This window comes from Periplaneta americana, chromosome 7, assembly GCF_040183065.1.
Source record: "Periplaneta americana isolate PAMFEO1 chromosome 7, P.americana_PAMFEO1_priV1, whole genome shotgun sequence".
NCBI lineage: Eukaryota > Metazoa > Arthropoda > Insecta > Blattodea > Blattidae > Periplaneta > Periplaneta americana.
In genome coordinates, this window is record NC_091123.1 from 127,004,784 (window position 1) to 127,029,897 (window position 25,114).

The 25,114-nt window shown below is 36.6% G+C and overlaps 1 protein-coding gene across 1 annotated transcript in view; it reads right to left on the minus strand.

Moving 5' to 3' along the window:
• Nucleotides 1-25,114, minus strand: part of Cad96Cb (protocadherin Fat 4-like Cad96Ca) — a 315,489-nt gene that overhangs the window by 70,355 nt on the left and 220,020 nt on the right. Inside the window, exon 3 of the mRNA XM_069831307.1 lies at nt 252-338. Within this exon, the coding sequence (XP_069687408.1) occupies nt 252-338 (87 nt within the window). The remainder of the gene's footprint in view (nt 1-251; nt 339-25,114) is intronic.

Genomic DNA, 25,114 nt, shown 5'->3' on the forward strand with positions numbered 1-25,114 from the left:
CTAGAAGTTCCGATGTGAACGAAGGATTTTAATTTAATCTCTTCATAATTTTGATAAAAAGATTCTGGAGTCCAATCAGTCTCGTATGAAACTAAGTACCGAGTCTTTCTCGGAGACAAAAGACACCAAAGCACATTCTGACCACTTCATTTCCTTGTGCCAAAGTGAAAAGACATATGAGTGCTCTATTTCTCTGAATTTCGTAGCATGTAGGTGGACAACCTTATCTTCATGTAATGTATTGGACTTACCGATCACCGCTCCTACCGGTTGATCTTCGCTGACAAAGAAACTCTCCGCTGAGCCACCACTCTCCAGATAACATCGGTTGTCGGGAACTGTAACAAAAAATAACGCAGTATTAATACTGTTGGATTAGATCAAGAAGAGATAAGCTTGTCATAAAAAAGACTGTCAAACTAGCTGAAATCGTATCTTGAAAGTTGTTAATTAGCTTCTTATAAGTCGTCTTCCAAAAGTTGAAATATTTTTTCCGACGTTACGATTATATCACGACTGGTTTGCCGTCGTATAGTTGTAGTTCACCTAAGATTAGTTCCTATAAGGCTAATGACCGTCTTTTCACTGTTCCCAACTGTTACCATAATGCACCAAAATAGATGAAATTACAATGCCATGTACGGAAATAATAATAATAGTAATAATTTATTTATTTATGATTGATTGATTGATTTAATATTATTAAAGTGTATTTTTGTCTGTAACATGAAATTCATTCGCTGAATAGTTTATGATTCGTAAGACCCAAACTAAAAAGTCAGCCCAGTGATTCTCAAAGTGGGGTCCCCAAAGGTCATTTTGGGGGTCCGCGAGTATTTTGTTTTTTTTTTCTTCTTCTTCTTCTTCTTCTTCTTCTTCATTCAGAAGGTTTCAGAGGTAGACTTTTGTTACACCAAGACCTGGGATTGGTCAACAATCAAATAAAAATGCCTTCAGGATGACAAATTGGTGCATAAGATTGGAAAGAATACCTCTGGAAAACAGCCACGCTGCGGATGGTGCCACAAAGAGAAACCAATTACAATTTGTATAAAATGTAAAAGAGGTCTTTGTGTGAAAACTGTGAGTGACTAAAAAGAAGTGTGAAAAGTAAAAGTTGAGACATGTCCGTCGTATTTTTGTACTAGGAATTTGGTGCGGTTATAAAGTATATTTATAATATGATAAAATTATGTTTCTTCTTCAAATAAATAAATAATATTTTTGCATTATGTATGCTGAAAAGTACTATTATAACTCAAAATATATTATAACATATGATCCCAATGTCCTATATAGGGCAGTCTTTTTTACTATTTTCTGTTTTTCTGTCCTAATATAACTTAACCAATAACATGTACATAAAGACCATTTTTAATTTTATCATATTCTGAGTATAAATGGGTTAAAATGTAGGCCTATATTGTTTATTTATTAGTAAAATTGTTACTGTATTATTTACTGATATTAATATTATTAATTACGTTCAAATTTAAAATAATATTCGCTAGGTACTTTCGTTTCATGAAAGTTGGTAGCTCTTGCAAAGGCAAACGATCAGTCAACATTACAGTTAGAAAGTAACTGTCATTGTAGTAGACCTATTTCTCAGTAACAATTCGAAACAACATTACTGTTAGGAAGTAACTGCCAGTTGTAGTAGGCCTATTCCTCAATAACAATTCGAAACAAAGTTGGCAAAAGAAAATTCAACCATATAGCTAGAAAATCACTATAATCTACTAGCATTATGTTGTAGTAGGGGGAAATGGTTAGGTTTTACCCTGAGGGTATAAAGTATGATTACCCAGACTATGTCCATAGGGCACAGCTTTACCGAGTACGCTACTCCGTCGGACAGTTGGCAGGTCTGTCGAGGGGAGATGATAAGATTATAGATGAGAAATGATCATGAAGGGGTAATAAGGATTGGTAAGAAGTCGAATCGTGGGCTTTGAAATTGGTACTATTCCAGCACTCGTCTGGAGGGACCTGGAAACCACGAAAAGCAAAAGTCAGGATAGCCGACCCCTGGGATCGAATCTCGGTCCTTCCGGGATGAAAAATGAGAATGGTAATAATCATTACTGTGCTGTAATATTATTTGTGTAGGGACCGCTTCAGCCATTGATCTGCCAATTGAGCTATCAAAGCGCCATATTCAAGTTTACTCCTCATACTAATTAAATCTAAATCAATATTTATTTACTTACTTATTTACTTGCCTATTTAATTTCTTATTTACTAATTATTTATTTACTTACGTATTTATTTATTTATTTACGTATATTTATTTATTCACTTAGATATTAGGTTAACATTCGACTTGTCAGACGTGAGCGGTCTGTCTTTGTTATTGGATTACTCACAGTCAGCAATCAACAACAGTCAACATAAACATGCGAAGTTTAATTGGATACCTAATTCGGAAATCAGGAAGCGCTGTTGTCACGTTTAGACAACAGTGAAACGGGGAAATTGTAATATCTTTATCACATGTTGAATTGATAGGCTTATTATGTATATAAATACAGTATATTGTTTTAAACTATATAATAATTTATATTACACAGTGTGTACGCAGAAACATTTCGGGGTTATAAACTGCTGTAATTCTATCACTATGTGTTTTACTAAATTCATACCTGTGCACAATGGGCCAGAACCAGGTAAAAATGGGACAAAAAAATCATATGTTTATAATTATCTTTTTGATGCCCTGAGATGAAAGTAGAGATGTTAAAGAATACAGAAGTGACCTTGAAACCATCATACGGACTTTATTTGTCTACTGTTGGCTGCCCTGAATGTTACATTAGTAGCGACACATGATTCGTGAGCGCTGCATCAGCAAGCGTAGCAGTGTATAAGAGGTTAATTTTCTTACTGTGTACTGAAGATAATAGTGATATGATGGCAGCTATAAATACTTTAGTCTGTGAGTTTCAATTTACATATTAACCTTTTACAAAATAAGTTCGTTAATGATAACATAGGGCTATATTGCGTTAAGTTTAGCAGACATGAATGAGATTATGAAGTGAATTTATACCCTGTAAAATATGATTGATAGCTCAAAGAAGAACTTGACCTGTCTATATACCTCGACTACCTCAAAATCTGCAAGAGCCCCAACTTCGTATCACTGTATAATATGTTATCATACCATTCTAATCTAATTATATCATTATAAAATTAAGTTCACAAAATGACTTTCATTGGGAATATTAAATCGTTCAGGCGCTTCTGACTGCATAGGACTATAAGCTGCATAATCTGAAACATGTTTGTCATTAAACCCTCAATATAATGAAAATTCTGTGTTCCAATAAAAAAATCTCTTGAAACAACAGTAGAATACTGCATAGATTTTGCAACACCGAACTTACTGCACGAGGAGTCTTGCGGTCTCAAACAATAATCAGTCAATTAACTTATACATTATTGGCGGCATAACGGCGAGCAACAATCAAAACTCAAAGCATACGCCGACGTTAACCCAATGAGAGGGACGATTAATACGTATTTTTATTTATTTATTTGCTTGTTTATTTATTTACTTAATTAATTTACTTATTTATTTGTTTATTCATTTGTTTATGTATTAATTAATGTTTTATTTATTTGTTTGTTTATTTATTTATTTATTTGTCATTAATCTTGTATGGTTATGGCAGATTAGATGCCGAAATTAATATAATCATTTATGGATAATCTTGAAATTCAAATAACACATAAAATATAATGTTACTAGTCGGTTAATGGTATAAAATATAATGTTACTAGTCAGTTAAGCAAGTTGGTATAGCGCTGGCCTTCTATGCCCAAGGTTGCGGGTTCGTTCCCGGGCCAGGTCGATGGCATTTAAGTGTGCTTAAATGCGACAGGCTCATGTCAGTAGATTTACTGGCATGTAAAAGAACTCCTGCGGGACAAAATTCCGGCACATCCGGCGACGCTAATATAACCTCTGCAGTTGCGAGCGTCGTTAAATAAAACATAACATAGTTAATGGTGGTCTATTGATAGTGCTAGTAATTGCACCTGAGGTACGCGGAGATGGACTTCTAAGAGTGGTTAAAATCTTTAGAATGGCTTTCTACGGCAGAGAATTAAAGCGGGATGTCGTAGATTTACAACATATAAAAAAATTTCTCCTTGAATTTACCGACCATTTCTCGCTCATCATAAAATTTCAGATAGAACAATGGGGTTCATATTAGTGGCCTGAGTGTGAATATTTTTGTCCCACTCTTAATTTGGAATCCAAGTGTACCAGTTACCATAATCAGGAATCCAACACTGGTCCACTTGACTAATAGCCACACACACATTTTCTCTGTGCCGCACAACAGAACCAGTGCGGCTAGAGTGCTAAAACACTGAATACAAGAAGATGAAAATAATGATAGCTTATGAGTTTTTTTTATTGTAAACGGTGGACGGCATACATAATAAACACGCATAATATCGCGGTAATGATAACATCACTAGGGCCTTGTTTCCGATGAACCATGGGAAGTAGGATGAAAATACACACATGACTAAATTGTACGGTTGCAATTAAAAGTGTATTACCTGAAGTGGGTCGCTACTCCAGACCACAACTTCTTGTAGAGAATGAGAGTACTCGTGCCCAGAACCTCGTGTGGCTGGAAACCACTTCGACAGCTTTCGCGAAATATTTTCAATGGAACTAATATTTTAATTGAGCCTTTTACTAACTGTTGTTAAGCTAGTTTGGTAGTTTATTATTTCGAGCATTTAAACCATTGGTTCTTCCTAACTGGTCTTGGCTTAATTAATACCTACCGGTATTTTCAATCTGTGCAACTCTTACCTCCTTGCCTCTTTCCACTCCTTCAACTGTTATCGGGGTGAGATCTCTCTAAGAGTTGATAACGGAGTAATGGCAGGCCCAAGTCCACCGTTGTGGTTGAGGGGTTAGCGAGTCTAACTCCGAATCCAGCGGGTTCGGGTTCGATCCCCGGTCGGAACGAGTTGCCTGGGTGAGGTTTTTTTCGGGATTTTCCCCTCACTCCTATGGATGAATATCAGGTAAGTTTATCAGGCGATTGGAACCCCACTCATCTTCGCCACTTCCTTTCCTCCCTTATCATTCTTTCATTCATCATCCCGTTACTTCTTCTGGTTTTCAGATCGCTCTACAGGCAGCCCTCCGAAGCTGCTGGCTCTCTCGAACAGCCTCCGTGGATTGTATTCATGTGATGATGGATAGCTTCTGCAACGGAAAACGGGGCAGACCTTCTCGGGGGAGGACTTCCGCCTCGGACCGTTAAGGCAGCCTTAGGGGGGGGGGGGGTTGCCGAAGCAGGAGTGGTACATGAACTCTGTTGGCTGTAGGGACCGGTCGTTAAGAGAGTCAAGTGGTTAGGTTGGTGCGCGTAGAGGGTGGCTGGGCACGCAACTCATCCCATATGGGGGGGGTACAATAGACCTCAGGTCGTAGTGCGTGGGATGTTCCTTCCCTCCCTCCTTAAGGGAAGTGGGTAGTGATGTCTATGCGATTAAAAAATTTCAGTACAAAATTTAGTTCACTATTTCTAGGCTTTTAGTGCTAAGAGTGGAATAAACATTTTCTTACTTATACAATCAATCATTCTGAATTTAGTGGTATAAAAGACAGCTAATTAGTTTCGTATGCAAGTGCAAAATAAAGACCCTAACTGATAACCTGTTTTCCCACTTTGCTAAATGTACCTCATTCTTCAGGTGCACATTACTTTCTACAATCTTCACTCATATACTTAGTATTTTTCTACCTTATCTAGTAATGTATATTTTAAAATACAAAGCAAAATTTAGTTAAATATTTCACCCCTAGTGAAACAGAAAAAAAAAAAAATTAAACTTTCTTTAACATTTTTTGCAATTTTTTTTCAATGCATATATATTTTTTTCTTGTGTTATATGTGTGATATTCTTAAACTCGTATGTCTACTACGTAGAACGTAGGCTGCAGGAAACACTGTAAAAATTTCATGTAAATTGCTTTAGTAGTTTCAGAGAAAAATGCACTTAAGTTTGAAAAATGTCAACTTACGGAACATTGCATTAAAAAAAAAGAGGAGTGTATGAATTACATGCACCGCTAAATTTAAAGAGGAAATTTAAAGGCCTTATCTGCAAAAATACCCCACAATATTTATATTATTTGAAAGAGCAGGTTCTGTACTTTTTTTAAACACAAAATAAAAAATCGGATTTTGACCCCTATTCACTACTCGGTTCCCTTAAAAAATGGCAGGCCCGGACATAGAATTTTGCTTTATTCATTTTGATGTAGAACCAGGGCCGGATGTAGGTATAGTGCCGTCCATAAGCAGTGCTAAAATTTGCCGCTCCCTCCCCAACTCCTACAAACATTTGTGTGTGTGTGTTTTTAGTGCCTACCTGCTTCACTTTACGTGATTTGGATTCCGCGTACTGCGGATAGATGGCAGGACTGTGACCCATTTTCAAGTTGCACACTACTTCGGCGGGACACGTTATGCATGATGTGTATCTGTGAAGAATTATGTCTTGTACTAGAGTGAGTGTATGTGTAAGTGTATTGTACGGAATGGATGAGGATGATGATGAAGGTGAGGAAGGGAGAAGGGGAAACCCGGTGCCGGCACGTAGCCTACTTCTATCGAATAGCACTAAGGAGATCGCCAGGCTTAACGTCCCCATCCGATGGACGAATCACTATCAACAGTGACATATGCCTTCTCTTCATATGCACTGCGGAGAGATTTGGGATTTAACCCAGGCATATTGGTGCACAATTTAGTGATTATAAGTTGTGCACCGCCTTCTCTCCTAGTCCCGAGGTAGAAATTTTATATAAACAGCTATTATACAGGTCATGTTTAGTTTAAATTAGTTTTAAATGAATAAACAAAATAATAAAAGCCATCTCCATCGTTTCCCGTGTGATTCCCAGTGACCCGTTGGGATGATGTAAATTGCTTCCACGGGGGATGTTTACCTTTTTATAAGTACGTATATTGCCTCCTGTTTACTATAGATGTACGTGAATTACCTCCCTTTTGCCTAGGACGTCGAAACTTCAAATCCGCCACTGAGCGCATATCGCACGACACTACTTGCTCATCCGCCGAAATGACGTAATTCCATGGAAAACATAAGTGTTTCAACACCATTCATCCAAATATGTATCACTTCACTGAAGTCCATAAACAAATACAGAGCGAACCTACGTCTCTCTTAGAAGCCTGAGCTTAAGCCTTGGTTTTTCTGAACCGACGCATGCGAGGTGCACAAATCCGGACTTCACGAGAGATAGTGAGTGGTTTCTATAGCTGCGAGGTGCGAAATCCGCATACCTCGCAGTTATAGAAACCACTCACTATCTTTCGTATAGTTAGGATTTGTGCGAGGCGGTACTCGCACCTCGCATGCGTCGGTTCAGAAAAACCAAGGCTTAAAGGAATAGGCCTACATTTTCACAAAATAGTCTACTTGCACTTCGGCAAGAATAGATTTCTCGACTTGAGTTTGTAAGGGCTGTTTGTTTTAAATTCCTGTCTGTTTAAAGAAGTCAGTATTTAATGTTTTAAACACGTTATTAGTTTTATAACGAAGTTTTTCTAACTGAAGCTGATCAATATTTTAACCACATTGAACCATATTTTTAACCACACCAGTAACTTGTGGGAATTATGCACGTAAGCATATATTACTGATGTCAGTCCTAAGTCGGCTACAGTGGCGTATTTACAAGAGGGACGCACGTTCACTTACTGAGGTAAACAGGAGGCAATTTACGTAATTTCTTGACCTGAGGAAGCAATTTACCGTCTCCGGACCCGTTACGGTCTTTCTCCAACTCTTATGTGATCTTCCAAAATGATAAATAAATAAATAAATAAATAAATAAATAAATAAGTAAATAAATAAATAAATAAATGAGTAACTGAATGAATGAATAAATAAAGAAATAAATAAACAAATCAATAAAATAATAAGTAAATAAATGAATAAGTAAAGAAGTAAATAAACTAACAAATAGACAAATTAACGAAAAAACAAACAAATAAAGAAACAAATGAATGAATGAATGAATGAAGCAATAAATAAATAAGTAAACAAGTAATCGAACAAACGAACTAATAAACAAACAAAGGAATGCACTAACAAACGAAGATACAAACAAAGAAATTAAGAAACAACTAAATAAATAAGTAACAAATATAAATAAGTAGGCCTACTAAGAACAAGAATAAATGAAGTATAATTTTCCCGCAAAATCGTAGTTCTGCTTTCTTATAGGAAGGCCGACTTGAATGATATTGCCAAATGCGTACCAATCGCCATGATAGGATTTGGAAGGTGATAACGCGTGACCATGTGACATAGATCCCAACTGCTCACGGCTTTCCCCCGCGTGTGAATGCTCTAATTATCCGGTATGATCGGTCCGACTCCGATAGTTTTTGTTCATACTCCAGTTCCTTTGCGGTTAGATCATGTGAACAAGGCTACGCGACCTACGTCTGATTCCGCGGTCCATTTAACTTCCCCAGCTTCCATGTTCGCTTTTTCTCCACCGTGCACCGACTCTTTTGTTTCGATTCGCAATCGTTCGTTCGTCTCTCTGACTCGCCCAACGAAATCTGTACTATGTTGAACATTTCAGGTGTTGTCATTAACTTTGTGGTGGAAAAGCAGAGGTTTCAAAATGATTTTCTAGAGGTACAACCCATTTCATTACATTAAAACTCTCAACTTCCCTCTCATTTCATCTACCATCTGTAGGCCTAACTAATACAGTAGAACTTCTATTATCCGTGGCACTAAAGGGGATGGGCTGAACGGTTAATGGAAAAAATTTGATAAAAATTTTTCGTGAATTTAGTGAATAATACTTACACTTTGGTAATTTCACATATGGCCTTCTATTTAACACGCTTGGTATTGGATCACAAGTTTACTAATTTAAGTCTCATTGTCAAAGACGGGTTTTTAAGGGGCAAGGAAACTCCTTATAATTGCTGCCTGTGGAAAGATATGAATAGTTGAGGTCTCGTGTTGTAGATTTACACACTTTATACATTCCAAACTCATATCCTGTTGCGAGATGAGCCACAGTTTCTGTTTCCCCAAACCACTTAATTATTTACATTTTTTTTTCCCCCGATACTTAGCACAACAAGATCTCTTTTGACACCCGTAGAAGACATTTTATATAGAAGTTATACAGTACGACAATTCGATCAGTAGACCATACTGTGTAAGGAAAAAGACTTGAAGAGATTTTTGTTATATTGTTCGTAAAACCTTGCAATTACTCTAATAATCAAGTAAAAGGCTTCCAGTTTTTGAAGTTGTTTTTGTCGCTGTGACAGGATCTTCGTTGGCTCTGACTGTGACTATAGTTCCAAAGTCACAGCTCCGAGAAATCGCCATCTTCTACCGATAAGTGACTCATATCGATGGCGATGATGTACGTACAGACCGATTATTTAGTCCTGACAGCTCAGCGACGCGAAAGAGGGGAAATAGTAGGAGTAGTGGGGAGAGTTCCGGAGTAGAGATAAGGGCGAGGGGTCGATAAAGGAATGCAGTACAACTTAACTGTACTGGAAACACAACGCTATACAGCATGCGAGACGTCCAATCGCTCTGACTGCAGTCGACAGACTAACCTGAACATCCCTTGCAGTGTTGCCAACACATAAATTGTATCCCCGTTAGTATAACACCTGGAAATCCGTCAGAATCCGTCAAAATTAAAAAAAATAATAAGACCCAATATATATAAGCAAATTATAACACAACTTACTTACCAATTCTGATTACAATAATCATTCCTCAACATGACTTGATTACGAGGAAATCTGAAACAGGGGATTCTTAAACAAAGTACGGAACAGGCAGGGCTGTTCAAATAAAAAGTGAAATCTCCCAAAAATTAAACAATTAAAATGACAGCAGCTAAAAACGTCGAAAGATGATGTAAATCGTAAATTCCGCCAGAAAATCCGTCACCCGTCAAAGCCACTTTTTTCCCGTCCGCTACGTTGAAATTCCGTCCAGTTGGCAACACTGAATTCCCTTGGCATAACTTAATGGACTCGCCTGACCCAGGCGCACATTGTCAGCGATTGTCAGGACTAAATAATCGTACTGTATATAAGTGACAGCTCCAAAGTCCAGACAATGCAAGTCAGAAGGTTAACTTGAAGGACAACATAAATAGGATCTAATTAATTTTCGACCCACTCAAAAGGTTAATGTCGACAACTCTTTGATATTCAAGCTACACTGCAATCGTTAGATTCTCTGACGAATTATTCACCTAATCATCCGTAAACATTCTTTGTGAATATACGCGCCCACACATTGCGATAACACAGCTCAGAGCGTGTTTGTTAATACTCGCCGCCCTAATCACTATTGTTGACATAAGACATGGCTCCGGTATATGAGTATGAATTTGTGGAAAAGCGATAAACATAAACAGCTGTCTTCTAGTGATGAGAAACATTCAAAGTCAACAAAAATCATCCGAACGCAAGAATCGCCCTGTGACAAAATCGCTATTATGTCACAGCGATTTTTTTCTGAAGCCATGTCGGCAAAATGCTGTTACACCCCACCTCTACAGAACAGCAGCAGGAAAGAGTTTCCGAATATGTTAAAAGCCTGGGCAGAGCGAGTGGTGAGAGGGAGAGGCGTCGCTGTTCTCGCTAGACAAGGGATCCGAGCCCTATCGTTGGGAGAGTGACGCTTGAATAAGCTTTCTTTTATAATTTCAATTAAACTCATCGGCCATTTACAACATAAGATTGCACTTGGATTGCAACTGCGTACTGACCAGGCTCCAATTGCAAGTTGCTCCGTGACGATTAGTAATACAAACTTTTACTGGGCGGCGCGCGCGAGTTCCCACGCCAAGCACTCCAAACCGGAGTCATTACAGCAGATCCCGTACCTGTCATGCAGCTTGCCGGACACCCGCTTAATTATTAGTCGCAGGCACGCTTTTTGCACATGCGTTCCACAAACGAGTTACAGAAACTGCGGATTTTTAGAAAACTCTTTATTGCTTGTGTGTGATTAGCCGATGTCGGACAGTCCATTGATCCTGTTATTGATGCTGCAACTGTCACTTATCAAAGTTGCTCTTACTTTCTCGTGTAAAATCTCGTACAGGGAAAGGGATGTGGTCATAAAATTTTTCGACATCAAATCTTTAACCAGAGCACTTAATTTCTATCAACGAAAGTTGTACTTTTAGAAAATGAGACAAAACTAACAATAATTTAATAGCGATCCTTCGAAACCGCAGAAACTTATGACAGCCTCAATACTCACAGAAAATTTCTCTCACAGCCGATTTCTTTACCACGACTTATTTTCAAACAGAATGAGTTTAGATTTTCTGCAGATCCTAAGAGGTTTCAGATGGGCAATTTTCTGGGCGTACAGTACAGTAAAACCAGGGTTGTACGTCACTGAAGGGAAATTAATTAAATTATGCACAACTCAGAACTACGTAGGCCTCTAAATAAGGTTTGAATAAACAGCCTATAAGGTAGTTTTCAAATAACTAGAAAAGTGTGTTTAACAGTACACAGAGGAGAGTGGGAGCACTTAAGAATTATTTTAACGTATAGAAATATGTTTTAATCAATACAAAATGACTACGAATTTAATGTTTATTGTAAATGCATTACATAGCCCTACATTATTTAGTATGAAGTTTTTTCTTCAATCATGAACTCAGAATTTAAGACATTTTAATTGAGGGGCTTAGAACAAAAAGCAGGTAAGTGACATTATTAAAAAAATGAGGTCATTGCGTGTTATGATAGCCCAAAAGGATGTTTCTTTGGGATAAAATCAGGTAAGTGATCACACTGTGCAGTGCTGCTATATGGGCATCATTTCACCAAACTAGTGTATAGTATTTCATTGCATGTATAACTTTAACTGTAATTTCCTCAAAACTAGGTTTATGTCACTTACCTGCTTTTTGTTCTAAGCCCGTCAATTTTAGATTATGGAATGTTTTGTTTTCGCAGGTGTAAGGCCTTCTCTTCCACTCAATCAGCATTAACCAATACAGTAGTGACATAAATCACATAATACATATTATAGGCTATTTGGATTATAAATATTTATAATGCACTAAAGATTCTACAGCAATAGTCTTGAGTTAAATTTTAACAACGGGTATAAGTTTATGTAGGTAATTAAATTTATTTAAGAGATAGGCCTAGAACGTGTGCGAAAAATCAATAACTTATTTTATTAGCTAATAAGATTCAATTCAATCTATATGCAATATATAAAGAATTGTAATTAAGTTAGCTACTTAGTTAAATGGTTAAGAGAGAAGTTCTACATATATATATATTTTTTTTTTCAAATTTATTTATTTAATATATTAGATTTCAGCTACATCAGGCATTGCAGCCCGAAAGAGCAGTAGCTCGTGCTCGGCCGCAGTTCAGTTCATTTATACAAAATAGAATATTCTTATTGAGTGTGGTATACCCAAGAAGCTAGTTGGATTAATTAAAATGTGTCTTAGCGGTACGAGTCCCGTAACGTTGAGATCACGTATGTACCGAGGCAGCAGTCTTCACTGTCATATGGCTTATAGCTATGTTTCCCGTAGAGATGGGTAAAAAAAAGCTGGAACATTTTATTTGAAACAGTTTCGTGATATAACCTGTTCCAACTGTTCCAGAGTGTTACACTAGTCCAGTGACCACATTAACGTTTCACATGGTTCCAAGTGAGAAACTGTTCAATTTCTAAACAGATTTCCTCTTCTTTGCTGTCTACAAAGACCACGTGTAGCGCTATCATTGACCTCCAATCGAAAGTAAATATCATATTATTCATGTTCCACACGGTCTTCGTGCAACAGTAGCCTATGTAGGATCGCGCAATTTAATTGTACGAATCAATTCCCTAAGGCCAAATAAATCTGATATTAATTATTAGCTGTCTATTGATGGAGAATATGTTCATGGTACCCTAACATAGTGTTAATTATTAATATACCGCGAAAGATATCATTGGTTAATGTCGTCGTTATTAAACTCTCCTAGGGCTATATGCGTTATTTTTACTAAAATAGATTTATTTTGAATTGTAGTTATTTACTGTACTCTAACAGTAACCTACGAAAAATGACTTTCGTTGTCATAATACACTGAACAGCTGATTTAAGGACGATTCAAGGCCTTTGAAACATGATCCCGAAGCAAATGAGAGATTGAAACAGTTGGAACACTTGGAACAGTTGGCACTCATGTTGTAAACATATTCTTATGAAACTGTTATTTTGGAACAGCTTCGTTCATGAAACAGTTACAGTCGAAAGTGCTTCTTAGAAAGAACAGTTTATCCCATCTCTAGTTTCCCGTATCACGCAGCCATAGACGGAGAGAGAACCGTTTCCTTGGGGTGGGGGAGGGGGGCAAAGCAAAACCATAGAATCCCGATATAACGAGATTATGGGTGACAACATTTATCTCCTCCCCCATTATAGCTTGACCTTGGTACAGTATATCGGAATATGATCATTTAATAAAGGTATTGTAAAATAAAGTAAAATTGTAACAAAATATAAAGACAATTTTACTTCCCCCCCCTCTTGTACGGAAGAGGGACCCGAAGGCTTGCACTGCAGCCTGAGGCTTATTGTGCTTACCACTCCTATTCTGTGAATGATTGGGTAGCCGAACGGCCGCGCTCTTGTACAAGTACAGCACGCTGCACCGTGAACTTAACCCGGGCTATTGTATGGATGATGATATGTGAATTAATAATGATGGTGAAATGAGTACGAGGTCCAAACTGAAAATTGCCCAGCAATTCTGCTTCAATTGGTTGAGGAAATACCTAGGAAAACCCTCAACTAAGTAACTTGTCCCAACCAGGATTTGAATCTGGGCCCGCTCCCTTCATGGCCAGACGTGCTAACCATCATTCCGCAGCGGTGGACCAATTTTACATTTACTTTATCTGTTTATTAAAAAATGCAAGATGTCATATCAAATGTAAATTCTAATTATTTTACTTAATCTCGTCTTTAAGCTTACACATTATACCGGGATCACTTTTCTTTTTTCTGCATTGTTGTACAGTGTGTTACTCATATTTCTCCAAGTGGCGGCCTGAACACCTGCAGAGTTCTAACATATCAGTACAGGCTGTAAAAAAAAAAAAAAAAAAAAAAAAAAAAAAAAAAAAAAAAAAAAAAGGAATTCGGCCAAGTTTGGGAGGGCAGTGCTCCCCCATTCCCCCCATAACTCCGCCTATGCACCCAGCTGACCTTGAGAATTGTGAAAAATTATTAAACCCTATTCAAACTCATAAGACAATTCATGTAAAGCTAAAATGAAACTTTATTAGATACGTATCAAAGCTAACAAAAATACGTATAATTCAATCTCGATTTTAAAAAACATACTACTTATAAAATGGAATTAATTTAGGTACAAATCAATTAATTATAATTAAAAATTAATTTATATGTAATTAAATGTAACTTATCCAGGTTCTGTGCGTAATCACGTGTGTAAAAATAAAAACTACGTGTAACTGGGTTACGTATATCCAAGGTTATACCTACTGCATTATCATTATACTTATATGAGCCTCCAGCCTAAGTCAATTACGCCTTTACCTGCAGATCCGAAGCTACGCTGGGTATGGATTTGATTCCCTCGTGGGCTGATTACCTGGTTGGAATTTTTCCAAGATTTTCCCCAACCGTAAGGCGAATGTCAGGTAATGTATGGTAAATCCTCAGCCTCAACTCGCCAAACACGAGCTCGCTATCACCAATTCCATCGAAGCAAAATACCTAATAGTTTATACAGCGTCGTTAAAAACCAACTAAATCTTTCTGTTCGTCCATCCGTTTATTTACCTATGTATCTCTTTGTTTATTTAAGTATTTTTTTATCTGGTGGCCTGCTTCTCTCTCGCTCTCTAGCTATTTACCAAGACTATTACACTTTTACTACGTCACACTACTTTTGACCAATAAAACGGTGCGAAAGGACGTCTTTCACCCAATCATGGCTGCTTATCGCACAATTTTATCGCATCCCTAGCATTTGTTTAATTTTATCGCGTCCCTAGCACTTGTTTATTTTTATCACTACCCTAGCATTTTTTTCTTTGTTTGCCAACATTTCAAACTGCACTGGTCTGGACGTCAAAAACAGACAATTACAAACCACTCCAGTCGATGCACAGCACTTTCAAATATGACTCGCTTTGGCATTCAAGAACAAGAATTAATAAAGATCACTGGTCATAGCTATGCATCTTCCCTGAAATAAATGAAGAGCACCATTCGGAAATCCTGAATAAGTTGAGGGATACACCATGTACAGTTTCCCTGAAAAAGGATGAGACGATTGAATATTCCTAAGTCTCAGATGTGAGACACTGCGCATGATCGGAGACCAGAGCACTGATACACAAGATAACGAATATTGAGTTACTTAAATTCAGACTATTTGGTTTGTTACTAGCATCGTTCCGAAATTCACTTCAAAAACTGCAAAAAAATATGATAATATTACGTAAATGAAAGATAAATATATACATAAATCGTGTAGTTAAATCGACAATGGACCTTCATGACTAGATCGACACTCTACACAGAAAGGAAAGCTTTCATGTCGTTTCAATAGCTCAGACGGTAAAACTTCTGCGTGTTGTGTAGAAGAGTGCGAGTTCGATTCTTAGTCTATACAACGATTTTTTTTTGTCTAAATAACGTTGAAATAGCTAAGTAACGTTGAAATAGAGTTTTACAAAGTCCTGAGATTAAGTGTTAATGATCGCAAACAATACAAAATTAAAAGTTATAATATTATAAACGTTAATCTAATGAATGCATTTATACACACACATATACAATGTAAATGCATATATATTAAAAACTAACAATTAAAGTGAAATTATAAAAATATATATAATAATACACAAACTTTTACAAAGGTTTAGAGTCCTTAGGCTATGTAATTTGTTGAGTAATTATTACAATATTTTATTAATAGCTTTCCCATATGTGTAAGAAATGCACTCGCACAAAACAATTTTTGTTAAAAGTATGGCTTTAGATTATTTCATTCTCACACCTTCAGTTAATTTTAACTATTTTATCTACGTGTTTGCAATAGTGTTTAATTTAGTATGCATTCAATTTTATTCATGTTATGATTGAATGGTAAAGCACTGTTGCAGTTATTGACTAATTACATATATTAATACTAATTATTAAATGCATCTGTTAAGTAACCAATTGCAGTATCTTTTGCAAAATCTTGAATGTTTAAGTTGTCAATAATATTTCTGTACTATATGCTATAATACGTTAAAAGAATTTGCAATAGATTTGGGATCCTCTACTTTATAATCATTGGTTTTAGTGAAAAAATATTTTCTTTCTTAGGATATCTACAAGTTTAAATTTAATAATATTCCGAATAGATTTAATTGCATTATCTGAATTTTGTACTTTTCTATTCAAATATATTCTATTTCTCCTTCTCATAATTTTTGATAAATTACACTGTACTCCTTGCAGTATTTAAGAACATGAGGATCATTACATTGCAACTCATTACATATAGATTTTTCTTTTTAATACATGAGATTTTGAAGTCCCTGCGTTATCTACATGTTTTTACTTTTGAATTTTTTCACAACATTGAGTGGAGAAAATCCACTGAAGTGATTATGAAATTAAGTGAAAAATGCAATACATTAACTCTTAATATCAGTAGTATCAGTATCATATACGTTTTTCCAAGATTAATTTTGTAGACATAAATGTAAATAATCATTAGATACAACATTTACGATCCTTTCTTAGTTTTTAAATTAATATTTTGAAATTGTTCAGTGACATTGGAAACACTTAGGATTTGTTTATCATGTTCAGACAAGCCGTTGATTATAGGTTCTGTCGAATAGGAATTCAGTCTAATTCTGTGTACAAAACATTTATCAATGGCTGTGCTACTTCAGCTTAGATTTAATTTGATTAGTTTCGCAACAGTTGGACTTCCTGTTATATTCTGTTATTTAGATATTTAATTTAGGGTTGATTTATTAACTATTACTATGCAAGATGCCTCTTATTTCAATAATTCTATATCACTTTAAATAGTCATTGTCTACACTAAAGTATTATCGTCATCCCTCATTTGTCATCGTAATGGCGAACCGACGTGACATGAGACAGCGAGTTATAGCTCTAGTTGAGGCTGGATATGGGGCTAGATCTGCTGGCCGTTTGGTCGGTGTTCCTGGAAGTACAGCCGCGAGGTGGGTTATCGTTACCAAAATTTAGGGGAGGTCGAAAATCGCCCTATTCCTGGGCGTCCGTGGATTTCTTCATTGGAAGAGGATGCTCTCTTATTCGAGACAGTTCGACAGGACCCCTTTCTGACTGCTAACGAAATAAGAGCAGTATCTAACTTTCCCGGCTCTTCACAGACTGTGATCAGCAGGTTGAGGAACCGCGGTATTAGGAGCCGGAGGGCTGCGCAAATGGAAATATTGGGGGAAGCACAAGCTGTCTACCGTCTTGCCTTCGCTACCAATCGAGTGGATTTCGATTGGAAAAATGTAATTTTCTCCGACGAAACAACCTTCTCGAGTGATTACGAAGGTCCTGTCCGTGTCTATCGTGAGGATGGTCTCCGACATGACCAGCGCTATGTGCACCGACGTGAAAGATCGGGGCGCTTTAGCATATCGTGTTGGGGGTGGATGTCTTACGATGGACCTGGCGTTATAGAAGCATCTATGGCCGGTTTAATGCGGGAACTTACGAGCACATTCTGGAAAATATATTCCTTCCCTCCGCCCGAGAACGTTTTCCCGAAGGAACATTGCTCTTCCAGCAGGATAGCCATCCCGTGCACTATGCTGCAAACATTCAAAGATGGTTTCAAAGGAGACCCGAGATCGAAATCATTAATTGGCCTCCGAAGTCACCTGATTTGAATGCCATCGAAAATTTATGGGTGGAATTGAAAAAGAGAAGGATAGTCCCTATGCTCACCGACGCCCTCGAAATCGAGACGAATTGTGAGATCAAGTTGTTGACACCTGGGAAGATCTCGCCGGAGATCAGAACTTATTTCACAATCTCGTGACATCCATGCCGGATCGACTTAGATCTGTAATAGAAGCTGAAGGCATGTGGACAAGATTTTAAGTTAACAGGTCTCTTTTTGTTTCTTATGATTTTTGTTTGAGGAAGAATACTTTTAACTTCCAAGTAAGTTTTATTTTTTTTTTTTGACGAGGTTCAGCCAACTTGTAAAACCCAGAAATTGGGCATAAATTATTCCATATTTTTCGACAAATTAGACAGTCGAGGAACTCTGAACAAATTAGTTACACCTCAATAAAAAAAAGTTTTATCTTGGATCGAACACGAGACGTTTCGGTTATACAGCGGAACCAACACGCTACTATAGGAGCTACCGAGACAAGACAGTGACAGCAGCAGTCCAGAATGTAGATCCCTTAGCAGGCATTTGCCATTCGGTACAGTGAAGCAATGATATTTTGTGACTCGAGCTATGTTGTGAAATCCTGGCCTTAAATGGCAGTCTTCTTCGTGATCCTTATTCTGGTCCTTGTCCTTGTTGTGGTCCTTGTAACAATTCTTGTACTATTTCTCATGTTATGTATCGTTACGTCGATATCGAGTGAACCGCGCTGTAGAACTTTAACTTCCGACGACCAAGAATCGTCTCATTCTTTTTAAGGGTAACTGTACGTCAACGAGTTCACTTCTTTTACGCACACGTCCAATATAACATCAACTGAACCACCAACCACTAAAACATTCAAATTTGAAAATTGTACTTTCAATAATTGTTTCTTTTAAAATTATTCATGTTTATTTTTTATTTCATCATCGTTAATTAAAACGTTTCTGGTTTATTTCATCATCCCTAATGAAAACTTTTCTAACACTTGTTTATATTATTTAGGTTATGTTTATTGTAGCTTCTGCTATATGATATTATGAATAGTCACGTATCAGAGATTGTTTAATACTAAGATTTATTGAAAATCATCTGTCAAGTGAGGTTGATTACTGGGATCGGGATAATTGAAGTGGAATGCAACTGTTTTAATAAAAATGAAACTGAATCAACAAAGCCTTCTTGATCAGTAACCTTCCACAGAGTTCAATGAAGATTCCATAGTTGGCACAACTGATATCAAGACAAGAGCTAATAATAACACACTACTGTCATCTACTAGCGTAATATTTATAATGTTGAGATGGTACAAATTTGAAGACAGTTTTGTATTTTCGTAAGTCAATATTTTATTGTATTGGCGTACTTCGTTACTTCTAATCTTTATATACTTTCTTCTAATCGTGTAATAGTCAGTTAAATCCCACTCGAGTTTTGATTTTCTCTAGATAAATCTGCTCGTGTTCCACTCGAAAATTTATCGATAAAATCAAAACCTCTAGTGAGATTACTGTTGATAAGATGTATCTATCTACATCAATTGTCTCTTACTTTAGTTTCTTTCTTTCCTCCTGCGTTGGCTGAGTGATCAGACCTGTGAAGCAGACGCTCCGGGTTAGAGTCCCGGTCAGCCATAGTGATACTTATGGCGAACAAAGTCACAATTGATTTTTTTTTGGTGTTGTCCCGTTTCCCCATATTAAGCATCTACATCATTCCGTCACCATTTCTCCATTTTCGTCATCATTCCATAGCATTCCCTGAACGCCGGCTAGCGACGCACGTAGGGACCTGGGGTAGGGACGAGTGGGGTTGCCTGCTTGATACCTGGGTACGAAGCGAACCTTAGTATAGTCAGCCGGTATGTTTTTTAGTTGGTTATTTAACGACGCTGTATCAACTATTAGGTTATTTAGCGTCGATGAGATTGGTGATAGCAAGATGATATTTGGCGAGATGAGGCCGAGGATTCGCCATAGATTACCTGGCATTCACCTTACGATTGGGGAAAACCTCAGAAAAAACCCAACTAGGTAATCAGCCCAAACGGGGATCGAACCCGCGCCCGAACTTCAGACCGGCAGGCAAGCGCCTTAACCGACTGAGCCACGCCGGTGCCTGGTATAGGTTTGGGAATGCACCTAGATTGAGGGTTAGCGCAATAGATCTTGAAAAGGTCGTAGTGCTGGGTCGTAGTGTCTAGTGTCCCCTTTTTAAATTCAATTCAATTCCATTCTTTCTTCTTTTCTTGCTTTCTTTATTTCTTTCTTCTCTTGTTTCTTTCTTTCTTTTTTCCCCTTCTTTGTTTCTTATTTTTTCTTTCTTTTCTTCTTCTTCTTTCTTTCTTCCCTTCTTTCTTTCTTCCCTTCTTTCTTTCTTTCTTTCTTTCTTTCTTTCATCCTTCCCTTCTTTGTTTCTTTCTTTGTTTCTTTCTTTGTTTATTTTGTTTTTTTTCTAACTCCTTGTTTGTTTCTTTCTTCTTTCTCTCTTACCTTTTTTCTTTCTTCCATTTATTGTTTCTTAGTTTCTTTTTTACCTTATTTCTTTCGTTCCTTCTTTCTTTGTTACTTCCCTTCCTTCTTTCTTTTTTCTTTCTTTCTTTCTTTCTTCCCTTCTTTCTTTTTTCTCTCTTTCTTCCCTTCTTTGTTTGTTTCTGTCTTTCTTCCCTTCTTTGTTTGTTTGTTTCTTTCTTCCTTTGTTTGTTTGTTTCTTCCCTTATTTCTTGATTTATTTTCTTTATTTCTTCCCTTCTTTGTTTCTTCCTTCTCCTGTTACGTCTTTCTTTCTTTCTTTCTTTAGTTATTCCCTTCTTTGTTTGTTTGTTTCTTCCTTTGTTTGTTTGTTTGTTTGTTTCTTCCCTTCTTTCTTTATTTATTTTCTGTATTTCTTCCCTTCTTTGTTTCTTTCTTCTCCTGTTTATTCTTTCTTTCTTTCTTTCTTTCTTTCTTTAGTTCTTCCTTTGTTTGTTTGTTTGTTTGTTTCTTCCCTTTCTTTATTTATTTTCTTTATTTCTTCCCTTCTTTGTTTCTTCTCCTGTTTCTTCTTTCTTTCTTTCTTTCTTTATTTCTTCTTTTGTTTTGTTTGTTTATTTCTTCCTTTCTTTGTTTGTTTCTTTCTTCCCTTCTTTCTTTATTTCTTCTTTTGTTTGTTTGTTTGTTTCTTTCTTTCTTCCCTTCTTTCTTTATTTCTTCCCTTCTTTGTTTGTTTCTTTATTTCTTCCCTTCTTTGTTTGTTTGTTTCTTCCCTTCTTTGTTTGTTTCTTTCTTCCCTTCTTTCTTTATTTCTTCCCTTCTTTGTTTGTTTCTTTCGTCCCTTCTTTCTTTATTTCTTACCTTCTTTGTTTCTTTCTTACTTTCTTTATTTTTTCCACTTTCTTTCTTTTTTCCCTTTCTTTCTTTCTTTCTTTCTTTCTTTCTTTCTTTCTTTCTTTCTTTCTTTCTTTCTTTCTTTCTCTCGCAGTTGTACGGTACATTTTCGGATGGGCATTGGTCTAATTCATTTTTTTCTCTCAAGCTAAAGATAAACAAGCGCATGGTGGGACTCACGCGAAGTACAATCAGCATGTACCAATACTTGCACCTGTATAATACAGTACATCACATTATTATCACATTAATAACACAGTTAAGATTTAAATCAATGATCACTATTTCCGTGCAGCAAGAAGCTGTAGGTATGCTGTATTTCATTCCTCTGTTGTCGGCTCTTAATCAAACTTAATGATAGACACGCTGCAATCTGTAGCTCCTTTGAGGTTCTGTTTGTGAGGTTGATGTGTATTTTCAAAGGCAATATGTGGTTGTTATAAGAGTGAACAGGACATTGGCTGTACATGTTACATGCCTTGGAGACGGTGTTATTAATTGTTATAATATCTTTCTCATATATCTCAGAAGCACTGGTGTGTCTACAGTTATGTTCCGTTTAAATTCTATGCCGAGCGTGTCAACAGCGTCCATCGCCCTCCAGGTTCGGCTATCGAATCTAAATTATCAAAGTTTTTCACGTAAGAATTTTCTTGTTAAAAGCAGTTGTTTGGTCTGTAAATATTTCACTTCATTGGTTACGAGGAATAATACCTGTTTAACGTATGTGATCTGTAAGTACTTTTGAGCTTTTGTTAAAAAATAATGACAATATTGATTGAAATAAAGTACATTGATTGTGAAAGTGTAGTCCATACTTTCCAGTCGTGATTCCCTCCTCTTACGTCAATTTTGACTTGCCTCGAAGTCCAAAGGCCAATAATATTTTCAAAATTTTTATTATTGACCGTATCGCACCATATCCAGCATTAAAGCATAATGGATCATTAAGAAAGTAATAAAATGAACTCAAAGGTCCTAAAAGTATTTAATTTGGTTAGGGGAGGTTGAAGACTGAAGTGACCAAAACTCACAGGTTACCATTTAAGTTTTTAATAGTGGAAACTACTCAATCAAATTTTAAATAAATAAATAAATATATATATATATATATATATATATCTGTGTATCTGTGTCTGTGCCTGTGCCTGTGCCTGTGTGTGTGTGTGCCTGTGCCTGTGTGTGTGTGCCTGTGCCTGTGTGTGTGTGTGTCTCTTTCTTGCATATACCACATGAATTTCACTCTGATTGGATGAATTGTTTAGCTACCTATATTGATGAGTTCTCTGAAATTACGTTTTCTTTCGGTGACTCAAAATATTGATTTTAATTTACCATTTCTCAAAAACTATCATACTGTAGGTAGAAATGTGATTTTTTTTACACATGTTAGTATATGTATATATATATATATATATATATGTGTGTGTGTGTGTGTGTGTGTGTGTGTGTGTATCACATAAAGAAAGATTATTATTATCTAATATTCAACATTTCCAATCGAAAAAAATACGTTTTCGAAATAATTAAGACTTTTTAGTATGATAATTCGTTACTTGATGTAATACTGTATAATAAGCCTCTGTACAAAATTTGAATCAAATTGGAATTGTGATTTCTGAGAAACTATACATTGAAGATTGCAAAATGATGTTTTGAGAAAAACAACGGTAAAGATAAATGTTATTGTTGGTACTCTGTACTGTACGTAGTCTAATTTCATTTAAAGGACGTTAATGATAATTCTAATATACTATGTTAATTCTGATTCAGAAAAGCTCCAAATTTCACTGAATTAGAAATGAAAACGTCATTTTTTATAATTTCAGTCTTCAACCTTTCCTTTTAATACTCGTATGAGCTGACACAATATTTTCTCACGATTTCTGTTATTAATCCTTATGGACATGGTTTGATTATGAGAACTGCTGTTAGCTTGTCTACTTCCCATGTGGCGATATTCCGCTTGATCAAAGACGCTCAACGGTAAATCATCAATTCGTTCCCTGCAAGTCGGAACTAAACCGAGGGGGCGAGACTCCGTTCCACGGTTTGACTCGTTTCCGGTCTCGTTGCTCGCAGCAGCTGCCGTTTACCGTGACACTCGTTGCCTGGCAACTCGGACGGGCTAATGCGGGGATGAGCCTCATCTCGGCATTAAGGTCAGGTTCACACCGAATCCGTACACAATAATCAGATCCAGAGCTGCTCTTGCGTGGAGAACTATGCTTTCTACGTGCGCTCCGAATGGCGTGAACAGGCAGTTCATGAGTCAAGAATAATGAAAAAAATCTTGTAATAAAATTATTTACTTAAGAGTAAATCGACCAGCGTACGATTACAGACGACTAAGGCTTCTAAGTTAATACAAAAAGCCGTATAATACAGGATGAACCGTAAGAAATGTCATTAATTTAAGGGAGTTATTCTTTGAGATACTTCAAACAAACAAAAGTTTAATACAATTTAGCTCGTTTTTGCTTTCTTTCCCAAATAAAGATGGTTTTATATGAAATATTTCATAGCGTGTTTTGTGAAAGCCATTGATTTAATTCGCAATATGCCCAGTGAATTTAAGAGAACAGTGTATTATGTTAATAAATAAAGTTCGAAGTTGAGGCACATTATCTCTTAAATTATGTGCACACAGGATAGAACGTATTTACAAACTAACTGGCGAGGTAGTCCTATGCCCTCATATACATACCATGCCAGTTGAATGAAGCCGTTGTAATACGTAATACAGATCCAGCAAGGGATGGGGGGGAACTCCGCTTGAAGAGCAAACGTAAATATTATGTCGGATAGAGTACAATGTACATTATTATCGTTTCTCAAGTGTAGAAAAATAACATTTTTCTTAGGTCTGAAAAAACTTATTTAGAGCAATATTATTTTATTTACAAAGGTACTTTGTAGTAGTGCCGTTAATAGTAGAGGCGGTGGTGGTGGTGGTGGTGGTAGTGGTGGTGGTGGTAGTGGTAATAGTAATAGCAACAGCAGTAAAAGTAACAGTAGCAGTAGCAATACTTACTTATGGCTTTTAAGGAACCCGGAGTCATTGCCACCCTCACATAAGCCCGCCAACAGTCACTATCCTGAGCAAGATTAATCCAGTCTCTACAATCATATCCCATCTCCCTCAAATTCATTTTAATATTATCCTCCCATCTACGTCTCGGCCTCCCCAAAGATCTTTTTCCCTCCGGCCTCCCAACTAACACTCTATATGTATTTTTGGATTCGTCCATACGTGCTACATGCCCTGCACATCTCAAACGTCCGGATTTAATGTTCCTAATTACAGTATGTCAGGTGAAGAATACAATGCGTGCAGTTCTGCGTTGTGTAACTTTCTCCATTCTCCTGTAACTTCATCCCTCTTAGCCCAAAATATTTTCCTAAGCACTTTATTCTCAAACACCCTTAACCTCTGTTCCTCTCTCAAAGTGAGAGTCCAACTTTCACAACCGCAAAGAACAACCGGTAATATAACTGTTTTATAAATTCTAACTTTAAGGTTTTTTGAGACCAGAATGGAAGATAAAAGCTTCTCAACCGAATAATAACAGGCATTTCCCATATTTATTCTGCGTTTAATTTCTTCCTGAGTGTCATTTATATTTTTTACTGTTGCTCCAAGATACTATCATTGATGAACATGCTTCTATATAATACAAGTGCTTGTGACATCTTTTAATGACGAAACATTTATTGTAAGAAAAGTCT